This window comes from Rosa rugosa, chromosome 2 (assembly GCF_958449725.1).
Source record: "Rosa rugosa chromosome 2, drRosRugo1.1, whole genome shotgun sequence".
Lineage (NCBI taxonomy): Eukaryota > Viridiplantae > Streptophyta > Magnoliopsida > Rosales > Rosaceae > Rosa > Rosa rugosa.
In genome coordinates this window covers 63,276,922-63,290,644 of record NC_084821.1, presented here as the reverse complement: position 1 = coordinate 63,290,644, position 13,723 = coordinate 63,276,922, and the positions used below count along the sequence as shown (strand labels likewise).

The 13,723-nt window shown below is 38.6% G+C and overlaps 2 protein-coding genes across 2 annotated transcripts; one reads left to right on the top strand and one right to left on the bottom strand.

The window, feature by feature from the left end:
• The first annotated feature begins 2,073 nt into the window (after nucleotides 1–2,073).
• On the top strand, nucleotides 2,074–5,477 carry LOC133731262 (uncharacterized). Its single transcript, XM_062158679.1, has 5 exons — nucleotides 2,074–2,088; nucleotides 3,318–3,605; nucleotides 3,723–4,157; nucleotides 4,293–4,544; nucleotides 4,705–5,477. Exons 1-5 carry the CDS (start codon nucleotides 2,074–2,076, stop codon nucleotides 5,311–5,313), a joined length of 1,599 nt encoding a protein of 532 aa, XP_062014663.1. The 3' UTR covers nucleotides 5,314–5,477.
• Nucleotides 5,478–5,686: 209 nt separating this feature from the next.
• LOC133732925 (DEAD-box ATP-dependent RNA helicase 1-like) lies at nucleotides 5,687–10,261 on the bottom strand. Its single transcript, XM_062160535.1, has 4 exons — nucleotides 9,845–10,261; nucleotides 9,496–9,730; nucleotides 8,741–9,323; nucleotides 5,687–8,112 (listed from the first exon to the last, which is right to left on the bottom strand). Exons 1-3 carry the CDS (start codon nucleotides 9,994–9,996, stop codon nucleotides 9,009–9,011), a joined length of 702 nt encoding a protein of 233 aa, XP_062016519.1. The 5' UTR covers nucleotides 9,997–10,261; the 3' UTR covers nucleotides 5,687–8,112; nucleotides 8,741–9,008.
• Between the last annotated feature and the right edge of the window lie 3,462 nt (nucleotides 10,262–13,723).

Genomic DNA, 13,723 nt, shown 5'->3' with positions numbered 1-13,723 from the left:
TTTCTTCAAACCGGAATAGTCTCTTCCTCCGGAGTTGGCTTCGTTTTTCAGCCTGGACCTCCACAAGTAGAGGGCAGTGATCAGACTCTGATAGATCAAGGGTGATAACACGATTATGAGGAAACCAGGTTCTCTAGAGAGGAGTTTGAAACCCTCGATCCAATCTCTCCTTCGTATATTTATTACTCCATGTATATCTACTGCCCACATATCCCAAATCAATGAAGCCACAGTTTGTCATAGTTCTTCGAAACGTAGCCATGGGGGCATGAGCTCTGGGGGGGGGCCTCTCGATTTATCTGCTCGTGTCATGATTTCATTGAAATCCCTTGCGATCAACCATGGCAAGTTACAGGGTTCTGCAGCGAGGGCTGTTATTAAAGACCAAGTTTGGGCTCTTTCCCTTCTTGCTGCGAAGCCGTAGATACCTGTAAATCTCCATTTTTTCGGTTCCTCCGGTTTGCCTATAACCACATCAATGTGGTGTGCAGATTTTGATCTGAGTTCCACATGAGTTTCCTCATTCCAGATGAGTGCAGTTCCCTGAGACGACTCATTACGATGGGGAAAACAGATGTGATCCTTGAAACCCAGACTACGGGTGAGACGATCAATGAGGTCCTTCTTTGCTAGGGTTTCGGAAAGAAATATTAAGGCAGGTTTGTGTGCTTGAACCATAGTTATCAGGGTTCGTTGGGTTTCATTGTTTACTATCCCCTCTAAATAAGTAGGGCTGGATTCGGTACTAAACCGATCCATTTTTCCCCAAACCGTTGCCGAACCGACCTCCGTCGGTATGAGGATTTTCAAACCGCTGCCGAACCGACATAGTCGGTATACCGACTGTCGGCAAGCCGAATTTTCGGTTGGTCGTTCGGTTTTGATTTGCCGACGGAGTTTTCACTGAGATTGGAGATGGGATGATCTGATGATGTTGATTTGATGATGGAATATGTTGTAATTAGAAGATCTGATGTTGATCTGATGATGATCTGTGTTGATTTGATGGGGATTGGGGAGGAAGAAAAAAGAAAAAAAGATGAGAAGAAGAAGATGAAGCAGAATTGCAGGAAGATGAAAGAACTGGAAGAAAGCAAAAGCAATGGGACAAGAAACTGATGGAGATTCTGGAAAAAAAACAAAAAAAACTGAAGGAGATGAAAGATGAGGATGAATAGGGAGAAGAAAGTGATGGAGATGATGAAAGATGAATGGTTTCTGATTTTTGGGATTGATGGACCCGATGAGGTCTAATTGTTTTTTTCTTTTAATTGTATTAGGTTAAGAAGGAATAAATATAATAATTGTACCACATTTAATAAAAGCAACTTGTGCTCTAGTGGTTGAGAGCTGAGTTGCGGAGTGAGGGGATGGGAACGACTCCTGCCTCCAACCAAATTCTTGCTATTTTGTGTTTTAATTTGATAGTAGGAACTAAGAGACAATAAATAAAAAATTTGTGCTTATAATAATAAGAGAACGAGCTGCTCTAGTGGTTGGGTGCAAACGTGGAGTGTTAGAGGTCCAAGGTTCGAACCTTGCCTCTTATCAAAGTGTAGCCATTTTGTTATGCATATAACACTTTGGTATACATATTCGGTATGAGTTATTGTATACGGTCGGTACGGTATACCGACGGTATGCAATATCTCATACCGTAGCCGAGCCGAAGGGAGCCATACGGTACGGCTCAGCCGAGCCGAAATTTCGGCCCAAATCGGTTCGGGCCGGTTCGAAAATCGGCTGGTTCGGTTGTTTCGGCCCATTTTGCCAGCCCTATAAATAAGTGAATATAAGAGAAAGTGAATCCCTTCATTTAGTTACACAATTTAAGCACTATAAAACCATTTTTATGACTAAATTGCTCATATTGAAATTGTAATTACCAATCGACCTTATATAGATATTTTCTCTTTGTAATTAACTCGTATCATTAGCATATATCCTATCTAGTAATTGCTATATATTTTTTGCAGTAATTTTGGAACGAGTTTGGAAACAAGTAACTACCTGTGGGAAAACTGTTTTGCTATTCTTATTTCTCTTTTTGGGTTGCTACTGTATGTCTATCTCATGGGAAATGTGCAGGTAAGTGGGTGGTGAAAATATAATGTCTTTAATAATTCGCGTTTGTAAATGCTCACTATTGATTCTTGTAGCTTTCCTTCTCATAAATCTTATGTTAGCCGACCAATTTACAAATATTGGTTTTGATTAGTCATACATATATGTATTTGGTTTAATCATTTTACACCTAAACTGTATATATATATATATATATATTTATATATATATACAGATCCTATCCAGAGCGGAGTTCCGCTTTGAAATTAACTTGTGAAGTTCGAGTTTTGGGTCACTTTTCGGTCGCATATCCACATCTCAACCGTTCAGTTTTTAGGTATTAGTGTATAGATCATCTCTGCAAATTTTCAGCCAAATTGATGATCGTTAAGGTATCTAACTCGCTTAAACCAATGGACGGACTGAATCTGTCAACCTGAACCGTACTAGCTTTAAGGCAGTTATCAATGCTTTAACGATCATCATTTTGGCTGAAAATTTGTAGAGATGATCTGTACACTAGTGCCTAAAAACTAAACGGTCGAGATGTGGATGTGCGACCGAAAAGTGACCCAAAACTCGAACTTCACAGGTTAATTTTCAAAGCGGAGCTCCGCTCTGGATAGAATCTGTATATATATATATATATAATCTTTGATAAATTTTAACAAAAAATCCTGCGAGAAAATTCTTTGGAAGTAGGATTCATGTTCCCTTTTCATGGATGCATCCTCTTTTTTTTTTTTTTTTATAATCAATAGAATAAAATGGGACCGTGTGCGGGGCAAGCTATTCTTAGATATTGTTGGTCAATTTCTTTGTGATTGTTAACAACCAGCACCAAAATTAGTCAGCGTAGATGAGGTCATCTCTCACCCAATTCTCTATATTCTAGCCCCATACCCGTGAGATGCACGTGTCATTGGTAAAGACCCTTCAATTGTTTTCATCCACTTCTTTAATATTTTTTTGTATTCATGTTTGTGTGTTTTTTCTTTTACAAATATTTTTTGTGTTCATGAAATTAATTTAATCAGAACAAAAATAAGTTTTAGTGAGCACTTTTCTCTATATATATTCAAACTCTTATATCTTCTCGTCCAAATGAACCAATAATTTTTATGCCAACATAACATTATAAAGCTCTTTAATTATGTTATTCCAAAAAAAAAAAAAAAGAAGCTCTTTAATCATCCTTGTATAAGACATTAACTTGAACTGTGTTTTCCTTTAAATTTATATTGGTCAACCAGACATATATTCTGTGGGAAACTCAACAAGCATTGGAGAATGAGAAGGAGAATGAGAAGGAGAAAATTAAATCCAAATATGAAGGTCTAGGTACGTGGATGGTAAGAAATGGTATCCCTGAAGAAGTGAAGACAGAAGCAGTGAAGATCATAACAGAAAAGGAAGTAGTGGAGCAAAACTACGATGCTGATTTGGACTTGGTTTTTGTTTTCAATGCTCTTACTGGGGATGACAACCGGGATATCAGGCGTGATTTGAAGATGCATTTGTGCCGAAAGGCCCTACTGAAAGTATGTTTCTCAAGGGCCGAGGGGCAACCTTTCTGTAATATATATTTTTCTTATGATGAAATAAAACGGCTAATCAATCTTGTTCTTATATTGATTACATAAACAATATATGAACAGGTTTTCATCCTTGATGATTTTCTTCCAGTAGTGATAGATGCTCTCGAGCCAGTAATCTACAAGGAGAATAGCCACGTGGTTAAAGCAGGAGAGTCAATTGATAGAATGCTCATCATCACAGAAGGCGTAATTGTCTGTACAGACAACACCAGAGCTAATGTTGCACCTGAAACAGGCACCTCATCCACAATGAAAATCCCTAAATCACGTTTTGAGAAAGGTGAAGTTTATGGAGAAAAACTTCTGACTATCGACGAGAACGACTCTATTCCTACATCAGCCCAAGATGTTAAGTGCGAAAGCAAAGTAGAAGCCTTCGCTCTCTCATGCAGAGCTTTTAACTCCAAAGACTTATCCGACTTGCTGCGGCGGCCTAAGTCCCGTACGTCGGCAGTGCAATCAGATGGATCGAATGATCTGGAGCTAGTAAACAAGGTTAAAATGAGTCCCAAGTAATCGATTTGCTTGTTTTTATTTTCATTAATTATTATTGATTATATCGAAAAACAGGCATATAGGGACTCATTATAAATGAGATTCGAGATTCTTCATCTCTAATTTGTAAAACAGGCATATAGGGAGTTGACAACTACAAGATCAGAGAAGTTAAAGCAAAAACAGATGAAGATACTTGAGTGGCTGTCAAGAAACGTCCGGGGCGACGATCTGAAGACATTGGTCATGGAACACATGAAGGCTAGTAACGTACTGGAAAAGAACTTGGATGCTGAGGTGGACGTGAAGTATCTGTTCTCTGTTGGTCTTTCCTGGGATATTGAATATTGTATAAAGAAGCAGATCTGCATCAATTCTCTGTATCAGGTATGTAAAGATCGATCTGTATAAATAAATGTTGGTTTCTACACATATATTAGCGATCCTTAGCAAAAATATAAACCATCATCGAAAAAATTATTTAGGGCTCGTACATTCTGTCATGTCCAGTTAATGAAATATGTAATCTATCTATCTACATATATAGGTTCCTGTACTTTACGACGTTGATGAAGACTTGTTGAGTCGCATCTGTATGTCTCTTGAGCCGCTGGTACTCCCCGAGCATAGCTGCATTTTTTATCCATTTAACTCAATTGATCGGATGCTCATCGTTGTAGAAGGTGAAATTACAGTGACCAAGGAGACTTACAATTACGGAAGTATAGTAACGAAGAGAGGCGATGTTGAAAAAATAATAAAGAAATTCGATGTCATTGGGGAAGAGCTTCTGACTTTGGCATTCCCCATCGTCTCTGAGTCGTCCAATTCTAATTTTGTCGATTGTACTACAAAAGTAGAAGCATTTGCACTGACAAAGGAGGGCTTGGAAAGTGTGGTCGCCCACTTTAGGGATGGAATCAACAAGTTTGAGCAGTTGGAGAAGGGCAGAGATGGTGTGGCTGATACTGAGGGTGCATCCAGATCCACTACTACTATTGACCAGAGACTTGACCGGCTTATCCAGCTCCAGAGTGACATGGTTCAACAGCATCGTGATGAAATGACTAATCTGGGACGGAGATTGGATGAGATGGCTGCATTTTTATCCAGATTGGGATATCCTGCAGGCACATCTCCTCCTCCTGCAGTTTGAACAATTAAATTCTCTTGTTGCTTATCATTGTATAATTAGTACGTATTACAATGTGTGGCTTTCAATGACCACCTCCATGTATGCACTTCAGGCTCTCGTCTCTGTATATATTAATTTTTTACTGTACCAGCTAATTTGTACTCCAACAAAAGCAGATGGAAGGCCTCAATAAACTTCCTTCACTTTTATTAACTTGTAGAGATCAATAAATGGGCACTTGCCAGTGATTATTTCTATAAATTAATATTTTCATTCACAATAATTAATACAAGAGGAGGTTCTTGCTGGAATTCTAGGAATCAATCTAAGGAAGACGAAAATGAAGAGAATTAAAGGAGAAGAAGAACCAGAGAATGAATAAAAGAGGAAGAAGACTACTGTATTTCTCTGTAGTGGTTTTTCGTACAAGGCTTGCTTACATATCAAACAGGAAAACATGCTCTTATACTAATACTACAGCTAAACCCTCTAACCAACTCTAAGAGCAAAGATTCACTTTGATAAGATGTAGGATAGATCCACTACACCAAATTATAGGATCAGAATATTAAATCACTCTTAACAGAGGATAGTAGCATTACATCAATACTAACATCCCCCCTCAAACTGATGGGAGTGATACGAACATCAGAGTGCAGGTTTAGGGTACATAATTCAACCAGGACGAATGAGGGAAAGTGATCGCCATAGCTCCATAGGCCGAGAGCCCTGCTTACAATTCATCATTTTCTGCCAGGAGTAGAAGGAAATAGCCAAGAGCCTGGTGTCAGCAAAGCTTCAATTTTCTTGAGAAGAGCTTGCTGCAAATGAGGGTGAGTAGGAACTGATAATGGAGATGCATGTGCAAATGGCAGAGGCTTGACTTGTGAGTGAAAAGCATTGTTATTTGGTTGAGTGGAGATGGTAGCAGACAAAGCTTTAGATGCTGCACAAGTTGTGGTTGAATATCATAGTGATGCCTACGCAAACATTCTATTGCACTGTGACCTATTACAAAGCAAATCTGACATTGCATGGATGATCCAGATGCACAAACCTAGCTAGGAGAAGATCGCTGAGAGCAAATTTGAGCAGTATGACCAGAGTTGTAGCAGATCTGACAAGCTTCAAGGTATCTGTTGAAATGATTTGAAGGTCCAAAACCATTACGACCTCCCAAATTATCATGATGATGGGATTAGAACTGCCAAAATCATTTGAAGTGCCAACATTATTCCCTGCTGCAGTTCTTTGAGAGTTAACTTGAGCTTGTTGTAGTGACAACTTTTAGCCGAATATCCTTTCCTCTTGCAAATTTGGCATTCACTGTATGAATTTGATGCAGTGTTTAGAGGCTGAGAATTTCTATGATAACTGTTGCATGCATAGTGTCCTCGTTTAAAACAAACTTGGTACACAATGGAGCCACCAAGGCCTTGATTTTCATTGTTGAAGTGCGGTCTTGGTTTCCCAGTTCCCACTGAAGCTCATGTTGGTGGTGTCATTGTCGTTATAATTCCTGTTGTTGGACTAGCTGTTGGTACTGTTGTAGCCATGATCAGAGAATCCTTTGCCTTAAATTGTAACAATGATCATTGTATTGTGAAAAACCTCCATTTGGGCTATAATTGCTATTTGCCTGATAAGATCACCTCGAGTGTAATTTGTAAATCCACCAACCTGTAAAGAAAATTTCCCCTTCCGAGAAAAGCCATTATTTTGCTGTTGGTTCTGCTGAGAGCTATTGTTGAATGTATCAGGTTGCACATTTTGTTGAGAGAAATGTTGTTGCTGAGAGAAGTTTCCATGTTGTGTGCTCCATTGTGATTAAGACTGGACTGCTGAACATATGAGGTGCCAGAACCATTTTGAGCAACATAACCAGAAGGATAATGATATTTTGATGGCACTAAGCTAAAAATCCCTTCACTACCTATTGTGTTACTTATCGTAGATGCATTATTGTGTACAGACGAAGTACCAACACTTGAATTAGGCATGAAACCTCCAATTGAAGGAGCAACAAAACCAGTACTTGCTATCATAGTATTCTATGGAGCCACATAACCAAACTGTGTTGTGGTAGCAGGAGATGCATTATTGTGATGCCTAGTAGATATTCCAGGTGAATCACAGTTAGATACGCCATTTGACATAGCACAATTATTCACAAAGGGTGATGTGAATGCACCATGTGGCTGGCCAAAACCAGGAGGTAACACCAAACCAGAGGACATTCCATACTGAGAGTTGTGCATCATTCCATTTTGTGCCCTCATTGCAGCTAGTGGAGCTAATGGTGCAGATTTATTCTCTAGTTCTATCTCAATTTCAGCTGACAATAACAATGCTCTCACTTGTGTGTAGAATCTGATCCTTTTCAGATATCTTACAAAGTAGACTTCAATCGCATAATGTGAAATTCAGAATTTTCTGCATAATGTTATTTGAGAGTGGTACATACCTCCATTGAAGTTTCACATCCTATCACTAGAGTAAGTGCTTCAGCTGAGAGTGTATTTATGATCATTGAGATCAAAACACTGTCCTGCTGCAACCAGCGTTCATAAGCCTCTGAGTTACCATGAGTAAGTGAACCATCGTCTGCAATATGAAACTGAGATGGACAAGGGTGAGAGCCATCAATGAATTTTGAGTAAACCATACCCTCTAATACGATGTTGCATCAGATATAACCAAGCTGGGTAATTGGTTTCATCAAGACGAACAGGAACTGAGTTGCAAACTTGAGTCGGAGTAGCCATTGAAATCTTCACAAGCCTGGGGTAAGGTGTACCCTTAAACCCCCTCTCAAGACCACTGTGACAAATTTGAGATAACATAAAAAAGGGCTCAAAAACATAAGTTTCATTTTCTAAAGAACTCCAACAACCAAAATCGTGAGACAGATAATCAAATAGTGGCTTTCTGTCAAACTGAAGGTTATTAATTAAATATGTATTATCATTTCCCTCAAAAGCAAAGATCCCCTTGCAACTTAAAGTCACAGTTTTAAGCTTTACTTCTCGCCCCAGTAGCAGTCAAGCTTTACTTCTGCGCAAGTCCAAATTATAACTCTAACTGACAAATACGGATGCATCAAGAATCCTAGGACCAATATGTTAAGAATTGGTAATAGTACATATTTGCCATATCACATGCTGATAAATTACTGCTAGAATGTACAAAAACCCTCAGGTATAACCATGTTTCTAATTTATAACCACAAATAATGCTACTTATAGATGACTTATAATATAAAAAAGGTAGAGATATGTAATCCTAGTTATTTCCAAAAAACAATGCAAGTCTAGTTCAAAATGGAGGAATGACATTGCTCAATGCAGTGCAAGCACTATGAAACCATTTTCAACATAAACCACAGGACACAGCTACAGTTCTGTAACATAAACATATCCAAAGAGAGGTAAATGGACATAGAACTTACAATCTCCTTATGGTTCTGAAGGAACCAAATGCTGAAGGTAGAAAATTTTGAGCATGAGTAAATAAACTATCCTCATCAAAGCGAGTTAATTGAAGCACAGTGGGTAGCCAATTCTGGTATGCCTCCCTGAGTAATCGATCTGTTTCATCAACAACCTATAAATCATCAGATGCTTTGCCGTATAAGAATTATCAAAAAAGTTGCTTCAATTGGACTCCCATCAAGACCATACATTTTCTAAAACCAATTAATATAGTTATATCTATAATTACTGGATTCCCAGTATCTGATGAAAAGTGCAGTAGCATAAGCATAATCTGCTACTTGCAAGATAACAGAGATGCTCAAGCGTAAATCCCTTAGTGTTATTGATATGGTCCATTAGCCTTCCAGGGGTAGCCACCAATATGTCCACCGCACTATGTAGTTGAGGCGCACGATCCTCTTGGTCGAAACAAACGCCAAACTCAAGCTTAGGGTTATCAATAAGTTCTGAAATCTCATTGGCAATCGAAGTTTGCCCAACTGCAAGACCAACCGACAAGCCCACTGCAGGAGCAATTGCAGAAAACACATCTTTCACCTGAATAGAACAACCAAACACAGACAATGCCACATGAAAATAACTCTCAGATACAAACAGGACACCGCAAAAGCTTAAACAAATTTCTTCTCAAATCTCACTGACTACAAATTCAGATTACAAACTTGGAATCGAAAGTGCTAGAAGAGTATCAATAAGAAGCGAAACAGACCTGCAAAGCTAAATCATGAGTTGCCAACACAACTAGAGCACGTAGGCATTTAACATTGCGAGTTGACAAAGCTTGCACAATCGGCAAAGCATAAGCCAGAGTTTTCCCACTTCCAGTAGGTGAATTAACACACAAGTCACGCTGAAACCCACCAGGCCCAATAGTCTCTTCCCAAACAGCAAGCTGAACTGGGTAAAGGGATGAGATTTTCATCTTCTCCAAAGCCTCCTTCAACCTAAAACAACAGTAAAACCCCAAAATGGGGCGTTGTCATGAACACCCATTACTCGATGAAATTGAAAGTTTTGATCTTTTGGGTAAATTTGTGGAAGAGAATTGGGTTTGTTACCTGGGGTCAAGGCGAGGCAGAAGAGAAAGGGGTTTTTCGTCCAAGGCCCTAACGTCAATTGGGGTTCGCATCCATGGCAGGACTGGTATGCTCTTTGGCTTTTCATGTTCTTCTTTTGGTTTCCGAATTCGCTTACCGTCTTCTCTACCCATTTCTTAAGAATTGAAAATGTGTAAAACCCAGTTCAGGTTTCTTCGTTTTCTTTGCCCAGAACTAAAACCCTTTTCGATGTCTAGGGTTTTAGAAACAAGTTTCAGAAGCACGGATCTTTATTCGGGTTTGATATTTGACCCGGATAGGAGCCCAGTTTATTGAACTGGATCAGATACAAACGATCTAAAGGTTTGGGTGACTTGTTTCATCCGGCCCAAGATTCTATCGTATTCAACTATCATTTGGGCCCAAATTTCAGTAGGACTATTTGGGATCCCAAACATTTTCTAATACAAATGGGTAATGGAGTTAGTTTTGACTAGCAAACTGACCCATGTAATGCTGCGGGTTTTTTTTTTTTTTTTGAAGTTTCATATGTAATAGATGAATACTCGTAATCTCACTATCTAATGACGAAGTCATGGGTTCGAGGAGTCATAGGGGTAGGAGTGAAATCTTTTGATCCTCTTTTATAATTAGAAAAAGAAAAAAAAAAAAATGAATACTCGTAATCTAAAAAATATCAGCATTACTTAGAATATGATTTGTTTTGTTGTTGATAATAGATTAACAATAAATGAGATACAACAAAAAATAAATTTTTTCCATGATTTGTAGAAATTTACAAATGCAAAACAGAATTATTCTCCCTTAAAAAAAAAATGATATGGCAAGATTGTAATTTCAGTCAAAATCCAAGGGCAAAACCGTATTTTCATTGAACAGTGCTAGGAACAATGTAATGAACAGTTCTCTAGCAGCTTTAGTATATGTATAATTTCCCTTTTCATTACACTTTTGGATTTTCTCGCTACTTAAATCTTACTAGGGATTAAAAATACATACAATGCCACGATACACAAAAGACTTACACCAAAAAAGTCTCTTGCTGACTTAGCCGCTCTGCTAGGTTTACTCATCGACCTTCAACCTTCGACAAAATTCCTAAATTTTCCAGCTGACGCATAGATTGCTTTACTGATGCGCTTTCTTTCTCTGATGCTCTTGGGTTCGCGGTTGCATTGTGCTGCAAGTTGACCACCGTTTTTTATTCGAATTAATATCTGAAAAAATTGTTTGCTATGATCCTCTTATCATTGATTCGAAATACAATTTAAAGAGCTGTTTGCTATGTATTATTAACCCAAAGGGCTAGGGCGCAAAACTTATGTAAGATTTGATATTGGATTCCCAAATCTGTAGAGTGTGTGGTATGGGGAAAACAAGCATCACTTTGCTGACACCCCCCGCCGCCCGCGGGGGGAGGGGCTCATTTTTTCCTTCCTTTATCTTGTTAAGGGGAAAACTTGGTTTAAAGATACACAAAATATGTGTCTAGCCCAAACTCCAATAACTTGTTGCAGTTACAATATGGTAGAATCTTCTACATATCCTAATCAATGTTTGTTTTTCTTGTATGATTCAGATTCTGTACTTGTAATCTTCTATATAAAGAAACCTCTATGATAAATGAATGTACACAATCATTCTCCCAAATCTCTTTCCTTAAACAAAAATAAATTTATACAAAAATTAAGGGAGCCCCAGAGATCAAATTGAGAGGTCTGAATAAAAACCTTCCTATAACATAGTAAGTAGAAAGTCAATTAAGTTCATGTAATATTATAAATATAGAACTCAATCAACTTATTAAGTTATGACGAAAATCCAAATTCACAATCAATAGCTCAATTAATAGAGCGTCTGTTTCCTAAGCAGAAAGTCATGGGTTAACCTGGCCGTCATTATTATCAACAGCGCAATCAATGGAGCGTCTGTTTTCTAAGCAAAAAGTCATGGTTAACCTGGCCCTCATTCAATAGTTATTGTAATCACGTACATTAGTTTCTTCTAACATCTTAAATTATAAAATTTGTTTTCAAATATTGCTTAATAATTAAATACTTATATTCCCGATAATGATGCAATCCATCCTCACCCTTTCCATTTAAATGACAAAAGCCAAAGTTTCTCCATAGATATTCATTCTTAGGTAACCTGTATATTACCAAGTTTCTCATAAAAAATGATACAATGTCAAAGTTGTTGCCGTTTAAAAACCATAGTTTTTTTTTTTTTTTTTTTGAAAGGACCATAGTTTTCTTATTGCCATTCATTTTCATGTAAACTATATGTTATATTCATTCTTGATTGTGAATACCTTAACAATACGATTGTGAATACCTTGATTGTTTATGTTTATAATGATAAACCTTGATTGTCTAACTGCAAGAACTTCAAGGTATGCTCTCATTTGTATTCCCCCAGGCACATAATGATGATATGATACATAATTTGACAAAGGATAGCGTGTACCTTTGGTCGGACCGGGAAACAAAGAAGACGATTAGTCTGGGGATGAAAGCATGACCTGAGAGCAAACGTAATCTCTCAACCGGGGTGGCGGCGCAGTGATGCGGCTGGGGCGACGAAGAGGCAAAGCAGGAGTGGGTTGTGGGGGTGACAGAGGCGGAGCAGCTGTTGGTGGTGCGTGTGACAGAGGCGTAGCAGAAGGATTGGGAATGAGAGGGTCGGTGGCGGCAGAAGCAGATGGGGAAAGGGGAATAGCGGAATCGCCGGAGGGTGGGGATGGGGATGCGTCGGGTTCAGGCGAGTGGCCGGCGTCGGCAATCTCAGGGTGAAAGTGGGTGGTCGGAGAATTGGAAGGAGGGATAGCCGTGGATGGCTCGGGGGGCATATCAGGAAGGGAATGAAGAGAAAGGAAGGCTGGGTCGTTGATTATGGGAGAGGGTATTGGGCCATTGGGAATTTTGAGAGGAGATTGGGCCAAATGAGAGAAAGAAACGGAAGTGTGCTCTGATGGAAGTGAACCGTAAGGAAAACTGGTTTCATGAAACCTGGTTTGGTGGTTGCTGCATGTGCTTAGGGATTAGCACCTTCATTCTCTTTGACACGCAGAAGCGCTATAAGTTGTTGGAGTTGTGCTTCTGAAATTCCTGAGATAACTGACGTCCCATCATCTTTAATTGACCCATCAGAAACTTGATTAGCTAAAGAAGAGTTACCACGACCTCCATCATTTTTGGGGCGATTAGATCTGCCTTTTGGATGACCTAGTGGATACCCAATCAATTGGTAACAAGTTTTGACATAATGCCCCATCTCTTTACAGTAAGTGCAATGAGGTCGACCTTTGTAGGAGCTAGAGCGTCTTCTATCCTGAGAACCCTAGAAAGCTTGGTCCGATCCGGTTGAGAGCTCTGAATAAAACTTCCCTATAACATAGTAAGTATTGGCAAAAAAGAAAAATATTACATTATAAATGTAGAAATCATAGAGCGTCTGTTTCCTAAGAAGAAAGTCATGGGTTAACCTGGCCCTCAATCAATAGTTATTGTAATCACATACATTGGTTTCTTCCAACATCTTAAATTATAAAATTTGTTTTCAAATATTGTTTAATAATCAAATACATATATTCCCGATAATGATGCAATCCATCCTGACCCTTTCCATTTAGATGACAAAAGCCAAAGTTTTACCATAGCTATTCATTCTCAGGTAACCTGTATATTACCAAGTTTCTCATAAAAATGGTATCATTCATGTCAAAGTTGTTGCCGTTTAAAAACCATAGTTTTCTTATTGCCATTAATTTTTATGTAAACTATATGTTACATTAATCTCATCTTCGCAATTGGGAGGTTGTGAGTTCGACACACAAAATATTAGTTGTTGTGTATTGTGAGTTATTGGTAGGCCTGG

Coding starts and splice junctions, on each gene's coding strand:
- LOC133731262 (XM_062158679.1), top strand. Junction 3,606..3,722: donor GCCGAAAGGCCCTACTGAAA/GTATGTTTCTCA, acceptor ATATATGAACAG/GTTTTCATCCTTGATGATTT. Junction 4,158..4,292: donor ATCTGGAGCTAGTAAACAAG/GTTAAAATGAGT, acceptor TTTGTAAAACAG/GCATATAGGGAGTTGACAAC.
- LOC133732925 (XM_062160535.1), bottom strand. CDS start 9,996: ATGGGTAGAGAAGACGGTAAGCGAATTCGGAAACCAAAAGAAGAACAT. Junction 9,731..9,844: donor CTGCCTCGCCTTGACCCCAG/GTAACAAACCCA, acceptor CTGTTGTTTTAG/GTTGAAGGAGGCTTTGGAGA. Junction 9,324..9,495: donor CTCATGATTTAGCTTTGCAG/GTCTGTTTCGCT, acceptor TGTTCTATTCAG/GTGAAAGATGTGTTTTCTGC.